Here is a 12,510-nt window from a genome sequence, read left to right as displayed (position 1 = left end):
AATGGGTTTGGTCTGCTACTACACTTTTATCAAACTAAAAAATGTGGACAAATCAGGATACAAATTGTTTTTTTTTTCAGCACTTTAACTTATTCACATTTAACGTAATGTATTTTCAAGGTGGAAAGATTTTTCACTCATGGCCTTTTCCCAAATTATTTCCCCAGCAAAAATACAACCAATTCAGCACCTGAGGAAGTGAGTTCCATTAATTACTCTTTTTTAGATAGAAAATCAGTAGCTGGGAGGAAAATGGGAATTCAAAACCATGTGGTTTTACTCAGTTAACAGCAGTGAGCAAATCCTGGATGAAGGGCCATATTTAAGAAACTTAAACAGTTGAAAAATAGAGCATGGTCTCTTAAGGTTTAAATTGCCTAGTAGGAGAGGAGCTTTTGACAGAGCTCTTTAGTCTGTGGCTGTGTTTGAACCATGCACAAAATGGGCAAGATTTCCATGTGATATGAGTTGGTTGTCATTATCAAGAGTGGAATTCAACGTTTCTGTTTAAACTATCTTTAAATCTAACTTCCTTCAGTGACAGGGGTTTGCCATCTTTTTGCTAATTAAAAAAAATCCTATTACAAATTCCATTTAGTGAGAAAATAAGAACATCTCTGCTAAAAATTAATGTAAAAATATTTTAGTTACTGCAGTAATAAAATTTAGCCTATTGCTAATAGCTGTGGAATCAAGGAAAAATCTGTTTTGCCTTGATGTACTAGGGTAAAATGATTACGTATGTGTGTATATTTTTATATATAAAGTATCATGTAATTGTGTAAATCTCTTTTATTAGGACAGAAACCCCATAAAGGTGGGGACCTTTGCCTGTTTTGTTTACTTCTGAATCTTCTGAGCATAAAACAATACCTGAAATATTGGTTGAATAAATGAATGGATGGAATTATACACTTATATCCCTTTTGTTTAATTGACAAAAATGGTGCTATATAAAGTCACAGAGCTATTGTAAAAATTAAATTAGGATTTTTGTTTAAAAAATTGTATATTCAGACTTTAAAAGTAGTAGAAGTGAAGATATTTGAAAGGTAAGGAACTCAATAACACTTAAGTTGACCCCAAATCTAAAGAGGGGTTTGAGAAGAGGATTTCCTTAAACCATCCTCAAATTCAAGCCCAAGTAATCTATAGGTGAAATAATTCTTTCCCTACAGGTGAAATAGTTCTTTCCTTACTGTTATGAATGGGTCATTTTCTTGGGAATATAGATGGTCATCATGCCAGCAGGTAATAGATGACATTTTTCGCATCAGATGGTAGTGTTGAGATTGCCAGAACATTCTTCTATAGGGACCTCCTTAATTTGAAACATTTGATCTGCAAGTCCAAAAAAATCTTGACCTGGTGCACAGAAAGGATGGCTGAGGAGGAGAATCACCATTTACTGAGGACCAACCACATGTCCAGCTTTACTAAGGGTCTCATTTGTTTCCTACTTTAGCTTTATAATAATAGTTAATATTCATTGAGTACCTACTCTATGATAGGCACTTTACCTGGATTAACTCAATAACTCCTCACACCAACCCAAGGAGGTTAAGTATTTTTGTCACCTCCAATCGACAGAAGAGCACATCCAGGCACAGAGAAGTTAAATATGCTCTAAGGTGCACAATTTGTTAAGTGGTGGAGCCAGTATTCAAACCCAGGTGGTGTGGATTCCAGTGTCCATGTTTTAAACTGCCTCCCTAGAGGAAAATTATTATATTATAACAGAGGAGCTAAGGCTTTATAAATGAAGTGACTTCCCAAGGTCATATTAACAGAGCTGTCTGACTCCAAAGCTTAGGGCGCTTTACTTTTCCTTGTATTGTTTTGCTTTAATCTCACCTCAGTAAAAATAATAAATCTAGCAGCACACATTTATTGAATACTTAGTGTATGGAAAGCATTATCTTAAGTGTTTCACATGGACTATCTCATTGAATCTTCATAATGACACTTCAGATGGTGCTTTTATTAGTCCCCTTTTACAGCAAAAGTTGAGAGGTCAAGTAATTTATAAAGGTGACATAGTAAGTTGGTGGAGTCAGGATTTAAAACCTGGTTTATTTGCCTAAATAGCTGAAGTTCTTAACTACTCTACCTGCCTAGAAATATTGTTTCTCTTCCCCAGTAGGGCTTATCCCTCTTAGTCCTGCTGAAGTCATGAGACAGAGCTGAGACTACTCTTACTCCTTGTCTTTCTTGGTCTGTCATGTCTGAAAGGGAAGGAAATGATGAAAAGTTCCCTCCTAAAATTCAAACGCTGTGAATATTGTACCCTTTGGGCTCAGGCATGAACTACATGCTTACCATCAATTTAGACTTGGTCAAAAGGAATGAGACTGAAAAATAAGCAAAAGTTTTTTTAACACCTTTATTGAGAAATCAAATATCATAGAGTTGACCCATTTAAAGTATACAATTCAGTGGTTTGTGGTACAATCACAGGGTTGGGCAACCATGATTACAACCTAATTATAGAATATTTTTATCACCCCAAAAAGAAACCCCATGTCCATTAGCAAACACTGCTCATTCTCCCCAGCTCTCAAGCCCTTGACAAATATTAATCTGCTTTCTGTCTTTATAGATTTGCCTATTCTAGACATTACATATCAATGGAATCACACAATATGTGGTCCTTTGTGACTTAGTCATGCAGCATAGTGTTTTCAGGGTTCACCATGTTGCAACATGTATCAGTACTTCATCCCTTTTTATGGCTGAATAATAATCTGTTGTATGGCTAGACCAAAGTTTATCCATTCTTCGTTGGTGGACATTTAGGTTGTTTCCACTTTTTGGCTATTATAAGTAATGACTCTGAACATTTGTGTGCATGTGTGTGTTTGTTTTTTTTTTTCATGCTATGCTTTATCTTTTTTTAAAAGTTTTTATTGTAATTCCAGTTAGTTAACATACAGTGTTATATTAGTCACAGGTATACAATATAGTGATTCAACACTACTATACAACACCCGCTGCTCTTCACAGCAACTGGACTCCTTAATCCCCATCACCTATTTTACCCATCCCCCCACCCACTTCCCCTCTTGTAACCATCTGTTTGTTCTCTATAGTTAAGAGGCTGTTTCTTGGTTTCCCTCCCTCTCTCTTTTTTCCACCCTTTGCTCATTTGTTTCTTAAATTCCACATATGAGTGAAATCACATGTTATCTGTCTTTCTCTAACTTACTTATTTCACTTAGCATTATACTCTCTGGTTTCATCCATGTCATTGCAAATGGCAAGATTTCATTCTTTTTATGGCCAATATTTGATGTATATATAAAAACACCATTTCTTCTTTATCCATTCATCAATCAATGGACGCTTGGGCTGCTTCCATATCTTGGCTATTGTAAATAGTGCTGCTATAAACATCAGGGACATGTATACCTTTGGATTAGGGTTTTTGTATTCTTTGGGTAAGTACCTTGTAGCGCAAATGCCAGACCATAGGGTAATTCTATTTTTAACTTTTTGAGGAACCTCCATATGATTTTCCATAGTGGCTGCACCAGTTTGCCTTCCCACCAACAGTGCAAGAGGGTTCCCCTTTCTCCACATCCTTGCCAGCACCTGTTGTTTCTTGTGTTGTTGATTTTAACCTTTTTAATAGGTGTGAGGCAGTATCTCATTGCGGTTTTGATTTGCATTTCCCTGATGATCAGCGATGATGAGCATCTTTTCATGTGTCTGTTGGCCATCTGTATGTCTTCTTTGGAGAAATGTCTGTTCATGCCTTCTGCCCACTTTTTAATTAGATTTGTTTTATGGGTGTTGAGTTCTGTTAAGTCCTTATATATTTTGGATACTAACCCTTTATCATATATGTCATGTGCCAATATCTTCTCTCATTCTGTAGGTTGCCTTTTAGTTTTTTGATTGTTTCTTTTGCTGTGCAGAAGCTTTTCATTGTGGTGTAGTCCCATCAGTGTATTTTTGCTTTTGTTTCCCTTGTCTGAGGAGATACATCTGAAAAAAAAATTGCTATGGCCGATATCAAAGAGGTTACTGCCTGTTTTAAATGACTGCTTTCCAATATGGCCACATCATTTTACATTCCCACCAGTAATGTATGAGTATTTCAATTTATCTGTATCCTCACCAACGCTTGTTATTGTCCTTTTGATTATACCCATCATAGTGTATGAAGTGGCATCTCATTATTGTTTTGATTTGTATTTCCTTAATGTTGAGCATCTTTGCCTGTACTTATTGCCCGTTGCATATATTCTTTGGAGAAATTTCTATTCTGATCCTTTGCCCATTTTTTAGTTACTTATTTTTATTATTGAGTTGTAACAGTTCTTTATATGTTATGGATAAAAGTCTAATATTAAATATGTGATATGTGAATATTTTTCTGATTATGTGGATTATCTTTTCACTTTCTTGGTGGTATGGTTTGCAGCACAGAAGTTTTTAATTTTGATGTACTCTAATTTATTTGTATTTTCTTTTGCCACTTGTGCCTTTTGGAGTTCTAAGTAATCTTGCCTAACACAATTTCAAGATGATTTACTCCTATGCTTTCATTTAAGCGTTTTGTAATTTTTTTGTAAATGTGATTCTTACATTTACGTTTATAATCCTTTTTTAGTTAATTTTTGTGTGTGGTGTAGGGAAGGAGTCCAACTTCATTTTTTTCTGTGTGGGTACCCAATTGTCCCCACATCATTTGTTGAAAAACTATTTTTTCTCTATTTTTTATTGTCTTGGCACCTTTACCGAAAATTAACTGATCCTAAATATGAGGGCATCTTTTTTTTTTCAAGATTTTATTTGTTTACTTGACACAGAGAGAGAGAGCACAAGCAGAGGTAGTGGCAGGCAGAAGGAGAAGCAGGCTCCCTGCCCAGCAAGGAGCCCAATGCGGGACTCGACCCCAGGACCCTGGGATCATGACCCGAGGCGAAGGCAGATGCTTAACCACCTGAGCCACACAGGCACCTCTGAGGGTTTATTTCTGTACTTTCAATACTATTCTGTTTATTTACATGTCTATCTTTGTATGTGTACCACACTGTCTTGATTACTGTAGCTTTGTAGTAAGTTTTGAAATTAAGAAGTATGAATTCTCTGTTCTTTTTAAAGACTGTTTTGACTTGAGTCCCTTGCAATTTCATATGAACTGTAAGTTTGACTTTTTAATTTATGCAAAAAAGACAGCCAGGATTCTTCTAAAGATTGGATTGAATGTGTAGATCAATTTGGAGAGCACTGTCCTCTAAATACTAGACTTAGATTTTGTGTTTTTTTGTTTTGTTTTTTTATAATAACATTTTTTTATTATATTATGTTAGTCACCATACAGTACATCCCTGGTTTTTGATGTAAAGTTCGATGATTCATTAGTTGCGTATAACACCCAGTGCACCATGCAATACGTGCCCTCCTTACTACCCATCACCAGCTTATCCCATTCCCCCACCCCTCTACCCTCTGAAGCCCTCAGTTTGTTTCTCAGAGTCCATAGTTTTAGATTTTAATCTGTTTTTAAATTTTATTTAATTTCTTTCAACATCTTATAGTCTCAGTATAAAATTCTTACACTTTTTTTGTTAAATGTATTCCTAAGATTTCTGTTCTTATTGATGCTACTGTAGATGGAATTGTTTTCTTAATTTTATTTCCAGATTGTTGATTACTAGTGTGTAGAGATACAAGTGATTTTATGTATCAACCTTATATCCTGAAACCTTGTTGAACTCTTTTAGGTAGGTAGTTGTGAGCAGTATGAAAAGCTCAATAATATGCCTGGGATTACAAAAGAATGAATTAGATAAATCAGGACTAGAATAATAGGTTACCATGTACTGAGCATGTTTATGATAGGTTAATGCTTCTCAACCTTTAATATGCATGCATATAAATCTTCTGGAATTTAGTTAAAATTCAGACTGCTGTTAGTGGGTTTGGGGTGGGGCCAGGATTCCACCTTTCTAACAACTTCTCAGTAGATAGCTGGTAGCTTTCATTTGTTATTATTATTTTTTAAAGATTTTATTTATTTATTTGACAGAGAGAGCCAGCAAGAGAGGGAACACAAGCAGAGGGAGTGGGAGAGGAAGAAGCAGGTTTCCAGCGGAGCAGGGAGCCCGATGAGGGGCTCGATCCCAGGACCTTGGGATCACGCTCTGAGCCGAAGGCAGATGCTTAATGACTGAGCCACCCAGGTGCCCCTCATTTATTATTTTTAAGCCACAACTATGCAAGATATATATTATTATTTCCATCTTACAGATAAGAAAATAAACTCAAAAGTTGAGCAAATAACCCAGGTTCATAGAATAAGTGGCAAAACCAGGACTTGCACACAGTTCATGTTAATGCCAACTGGGCACTTTCCACTCTATCACACTGGCTATCTGGAATAGGAGGAGCTCACTTGGGATACAAACAATGTATACACTGAGGGAAAAGGCAAGCTTTTCAGGGTCAGAGTTGCTTCCTGGAGTGCACTTGGGTCTAAACCTTGAGGTTATCTTGGAGAGTCGATCAGTGAGAACCCTGCTTTCCAGGTTGCTAAGAGGAAATGTATGAGATTGGACTATCAGGTAGAAGATGATACTAGGAGACAGAACTCATGACTGGAGGGGGTCTGAAAGTGCCTCACCTCTCTGATCAGGCTATACTCCACAACTGGACTCTGTATACTGCTGAGGTCTATACTTGAGATTACACATATTGTTGACTCTTCCTGAATTCTAAATTATTTTACTGGGGTTAATGAATGGTATAGCATCAATGCTATCCCTGAGGGACCAGGGTAAGAGTAGGGATATGGGTAAGGCTGTGGTCATATGGTTACATATTATAGATAGGTGACCAAATTCCTTTCCAATATTTTTCAGTAGAATATTAGAGAATTTTCATCACCTCAGTCAAAACACTTGAGATAATTTTTTTTGTCCTTAGCACCCTTTATTGAAGTATAACCCTTGATGACAATCCGGCAGGCATATCAATGTCAGCCAAGAAGGGAGTGGTGGAGGACACAATTGCAGAAACAATAAGATTCAGAAAAATAATAGCTTCACATGGCATAGATGACCCCCAACAGTTGTACAACAAACACTGGTTCTTTATCTATAGAAATTGCCCCCTGCCCCACCCCCCTCTAAAGATCTACTAATCTTCAAAGAATATAATACGCTGTTACAGAACTATTATTGGCATAGACGACTCCTTTGGCAAAGACAGTGGAAGTCACCAAGCTCCAGGCGGGAGGAAGTGGCCATAAATGTGCCCAGCTTCCTCCAGCTGGGACTTGCTGCTATGGGCAGAGCAGCACCTTCAGGGAGACTGGAGTTCAGGTTGTGGCTCTGGTGCCCCCGGGGCAGCTTTTTGACACCGGAGGTCAGGTGGAAAACAGAGCCTGAACCTGGCCTTGAAAAAGGCTTTTCTTCTATCATCCTCTCACTTCCTCTGCTTCCAGTCTCTCGTTTCTAGAGTTTTGTGTTTAGTGTGTCTCTCTTGGGTTCCCCTGGAGCATTTACCACTAAACCCTGGCTGAGTCTGCAGCTCATGGGACGCCAGGAGATTCAATTACCCAGAGCCCAGGGTTGGGGTGGGGGAGTAAGAAGGGGCAAGTGATAGTAACCCTTGCACTGATTCCTCTCTTTCTATCAACCTATTACCCACTGGGGCCTGTATGAGTATCTGAAGGGAGAGGACAGAAGTCAAGACCAATGTCTGTCTTTGGGGAAATCCCTTGGCCTGCCTTCCAAACGGCTACCCCCTGCAGATCTTGCAAGAGGGCTGAGCCCAGGAAATGAGAACAAGGGAGAGACTGCATCTCAAGTAATACCACCAGCTCTGGAGCACTATCACTCACATCAGGAGCGCGGGGCGTTAGTTCCTGTTTAGTAGCTCACTTTGTCTGCCAAGCTTCACTGCTCAGTAGAGTTTGGGGCTTATTTTATTAAGTGCTTTAGAAACCATCCTTCTGTGTGAAAATGAGCATCCTTGTGTTCTGATTCCAGCTCTAATCTCAGGTGGGATGAGGGACAAAAATAACACAGTCAATAGCACTTCTAGTGTGATAAATTTAATGTACAACCAATCTAACGCTGACTAGAAAAAGCCAGACCGTGGCCATCATGTCCAGGTAAGTGACCACTCTTTCCTGGGCCCGTGTTCCCAAAAAGCCGTTCTACCCCCCCCCATCTTAGAATGTTGGATTTTGTTGGCCTTACCCCCCAATACAGGACATCTCAACTTACTCCTTATTTATCTTAGAGCCTGTTTAAGAAAAAAAAAAAGATGGCAACCACAGCTTCTATTCATAGCACTCCCCCACCTTCCTCAACCTTGGCTTGGGTAAGCCTAGCCCTTTACAAGCCATCAGCCCTTCCTGAATAGAGTAGACTTCTCCACTGGAGGGGAGAATGGCAGGTTGACATTTTCAACAGTGGTTCTGACAGCAGCAGTGTACTAAGAGCATACCCAGGGCCCCCCTCAGGACACCCTGCTGGCCAAGATTCTTCCATTGTTTCCAAATACAATTAAGAGGAAACGGAAGCTAGAGACCAGTATTTGTAGCAGTGGCAAAGTTCTTTGGCAAATTCTTTGGCTGAATGAGGCACCCCTGCTGCTATAGTTAACCTCCAAGCTCGCCTCCCCAGGAACTCAGCAGTAACTGGAAGAGATGCCAGCACTCACTGGGCAGGGCTGTGCAGCATGAATCATGGGCGCCAGTGAGCAAGGAACAAGGAATGGAGCTGGATAATAGGCTAGAGTTTGGCCACAACTCCTTTCCTGGCGTCGCCCACCTGAGGGCTTTTCCCATTTTCCAGGACAGAAACTGCCTGGTGGTGTCAGGACCTTGGCAACAACAGCAGCGTTAGTTGTTTGTGTGTCTAAGATCCTGGCTGGGTCGTAATTTGCTCTGGGCAGGGGTGGGGGGGTGGCCAGGGGGATGGCCCTGGCTGCAGCTTCTAGCTACCGTGAGTATCAGTTCCCTGAGTCAGGCCACAGGCTGGAGAAGGCAACTGTGAGATGGAAGATCTCTTCCTGAGCTCACTTCTACACAATTTCTTAGATGGGAGGTGGTAGAGAAATGGGTGAACCTTTGTCAGTTTCAGATTTCTTTGGTTTCAAGGGGAAAAAAAGGTAAGAAAAAAACAGAACTCTGTTGGGGAATGCTAAGTTTATGGGTATCCTGACTTCAAGGAAAGTATAGGGCCAGGCCATAGCAAGCTGAGTTCAAGGTGATAACTCCTTTCTTAGACACTGGTAGGCTTTGGTGGGAAGAATTCAAGGCTTTGGCATTCACTCATCTAGCCATGGTGACATTCAGGCTGATCTGCAGAAAACGCTATCCTTCTGGGATTACTTTTCCCTCTCCAACTCCCCTCTACTCACCTTCTTAGTTTAAAAAAAAAAGGAAAAAATCAAAACATAAAAATAAATAAAATCAAAAGGCCATTTAAAATATAACAAAGAACCCCTCACCCGAATAATGAAATGTGTATCCAACAGAAGTCAGTTTTAGTAGAGCTCTTAATGGTCCATAGTGTGAAGCCCTTAGGGTGGGAACCTATAACCCCCAGCAATGAAAGGCAGGAAGGGACAGGAAGCAGTAGGCCAAAAATCTTAGGACAGGAGGAGGGCCACACTAGCTAGGGCTGAGAGTAGGCCTCCTTCTCCCTCAACAAGATGCTGGGGAAGGGTGGGGTGGAGCCAATTCCTTTAAGCCTGGCTCCTGCAGGGGCACCTAGGGATTCCCAATCTCTGCTCACATTCTGTTTCGTGTAATTTCTCCTTCTGTGCTTCCTCCCACTGTAAAGCTTACGTGAGGCCCTTAAGTTGCTGGGGAGTGATGCCCTCAAGACAGCCAGATCTCTGTGGGAAATGGCTGCGCCACGAGCCTTGGGAAGAATGGAGCTGCCCACGCAGCTTCTCTCTGAGCCTTGAGAGGCTGGCTGTGGCGTGGGTGGGTGGTGAGGGCACGATGTCTTTGGAGTCCTTGTACCAAGAAGAATGAAGGCACTTCGTTGGTTCCATGTGCGGTGCATGTTTGCCTGTGCAAACGGTGGGAAGGAGAGTGTGGTTGTCTAATCACACCTTGCTGCAGGCACCTCCTACTTCTTGCTGCTGCTCCCTAGGGTAGCAGTATGGGGCCTCCTCAGGGACTCCCGGCTGGTTGGGAGCAGTGCTAGGTAAGGGGCAGTGAGAGGTGTCCAAGGTAGAGGCTATGGGACAAACTGCTAACTAACTGCTGGCTACTTGCTAACACAACTGCTAACAGGCTGGGCAGGGACGGCGTGTCAGTCTGCTGGTGGAATCAGAAATTGCTGGGCCCCAGGAGTAGGCTCTCCCTGAGACATTTGAGCTGCTCTTCCCCAAGCTTGATCTTCTCTTCCAGCTCTCGCTGTTCGATGATGAGAGCAGATTTCATCTTCACAAAGTGCTGGTAATCTTGGAGCTGGTCCTGAGGCAGGTAGCGGGAGACCATGTCGAACACCAGCTTCTCCCGGCGGTCCACATGCTCCTTCAGCTCCTTGGCATCCGCCAGCTGCCCTGTCAGCTGCTGCTTCTTCTCTATCAGCACCAGCTGAGGAATCAGATAGACCAATTAAGAGCCATCCCAGTTACCAGTCGGCTGCGTAACCCATGGCTTCAGCAGCAACGCTGCCGCCAACAGCTCCCCACTCAGCTAATTGATCAGTCCTAGATCTCCTGCCCTGAAGTGTACCTGCATGCAAAAGCCCTCCTTTCCTACAGCAGCGGGGAGGATGAACACAACAGTGATTCTGGACAGGGCGGTGAGCATGCACTCCTTCCCATCCCGAAGAAGCTGTCTTTAATCCATGGACCACCTCCGGGGTTAGGGTGGGGGAGGGCTCTGGCAAAACCAGCTCATGCCCCTTCCGGCACGCGAACAAGGATCCCTGGGTGTGTGTCTCCGTGCGAGGGTACATGCATGAGTGTGTATATCCGTGTGTGTACGCATATGCGTATGTGCCTCTTATTGTGGATTCCGATTTGTATCCCAAACCACATGCGTGTGGAAGGGTAATGCACTTTTGGTTCAGGGATGTATGCAGAGTGGTCCAACCTGTGAAACTGACAGCTACTTGGTGAGACCTCGTCCTCCAACTCGGAGAGAAAGTGAGGTGAAATTGCTGCTGCTGCTGCTGCTACTACTCTTACTACCACTATCACTATCAATACTACTACTATTACTGCTACTACAATTACTATTACTACGATGACTGCTACTACTACTGGCAGGTAGCACTCATTCAGTGTTTAACCTGTTCCAGGCCCTGTTCTAAGTAATTAATACAGATTATCTAATTTATTTATTTTTAAAGGATTTTATTTATTTATTTGAGAGAGGAGGGGGAGAGGGGATAAGAGAGCACTGAGGGAGAGGGAGAAGCAGACTCCCCGCTGAGCAGGGAGCCCGATGTGGGACTCGCTCTCAGGACCCCAAGATCATGACCTGAGCAGAAGGCAGATGCTTAACTGACTGAGCTACCCAGGCGCCCTGAATCATCTAATTTAATTCTTACAACACCATGAGGTATAGGTAGTGCGTTTTCAAAGAGACTGAGACAGAGTACGGGTAAGCAAGCTGCCCACAGTCACACAGCTAATTATTGGTAGAGCCAGAATTTCCAGGCACTTCAAAGCCAGTGCCCACAACTCTTAACACTGTGCTTTACTCTCTCCCAGATGAGCCAAGCTTGAAAGAGGGAGCCTCGAGAAGGAACAGATGGCATTTCCCTCCATCCACACCCCAGAGACCCCCAACTCTACCTTTTCCTGGTTGGCCTCTGAATCGATGCTGTTGAGAGCATTCTCCACCCGGGCCAGTCGTCCAGAGAGGGACAGCAACAGGTTGACCACTTTGTCCAGGTCCCCGATAAACAAACGGTATTTTTCAAACTCATTGGATTTACAGACCGCCTTTAGGTTGGCCTCCACCTCCTCCCCCAGGGCGGAATTGGCACTGATGTCCTCTAGCAGTCCTCGCTGGGCCTCCCGCAGGACGGAAAGCTTTCTGCTGATGCTTTCAATAAGCTGTATCTAGGGGAAGTCAACAGGAGAAGGCAAAGGATGAGAATGGGGACTGACAGACACTGAACTGTGCCTGTAAGCTCTGTTTTGGGATCCCTGAAACAGGTGGCAGCTCTACCCGCCATCAGAAACAAAGGAAGCCCGAGCAAGTCTCGAGCAAGTCCAGCTTTCCGCACAGGCGCCCCCTCTCCCATCTCTTCAGATCCCATAGGAATCAGTCACCACCAAACTTCTTCTTGGCCTCAGATAAGTGGTACCCAGGGGCTAATTCTCATTTGCCAGATGTGACTGAATAAATACTTGCTGAGACCATTTAATAAACAGGCATTGGAAAGCTTGTGAGACCCCAGGTTGCAAAAGCATCATCAACAAGCATTTGCCTCCAGCGTCATTGATTCTCCTTCAATCCACTGAAGTGCCTCTTGTGTGAGTGACGCTGCTGGCTCTTCACCGCCCCCCCCCCCC

At 42.4% G+C, this 12,510-nt stretch overlaps 1 protein-coding gene across 1 annotated transcript in view; it reads right to left on the bottom strand.

Annotated features, from left to right (window-relative positions):
* Window positions 1-6,232: 6,232 nt before the first annotated feature.
* The window catches only part of SHROOM4 (shroom family member 4), a 162,232-nt gene continuing 155,954 nt past the window's right edge, over window positions 6,233-12,510 (bottom strand). The window contains exons 10-11 of the mRNA XM_040633565.1: window positions 11,785-12,054; window positions 6,233-10,573 (exon numbers count right to left, since the gene is read on the bottom strand). Of these exons, the coding sequence (XP_040489499.1) occupies window positions 10,304-10,573; window positions 11,785-12,054 (540 nt within the window). The 3' untranslated portion in view covers window positions 6,233-10,303. The remainder of the gene's footprint in view (window positions 10,574-11,784; window positions 12,055-12,510) is intronic.

This window comes from Ursus maritimus (genome assembly GCF_017311325.1).
Source record: "Ursus maritimus isolate PB19 chromosome X unlocalized genomic scaffold, ASM1731132v1 scaffold_X1, whole genome shotgun sequence".
Classification (NCBI taxonomy): Eukaryota; Metazoa; Chordata; class Mammalia; order Carnivora; family Ursidae; genus Ursus; species Ursus maritimus.
The sequence above is the reverse complement of the archived record's forward strand: the minus strand, read 5'-3'. Positions and strand labels throughout refer to the sequence as shown.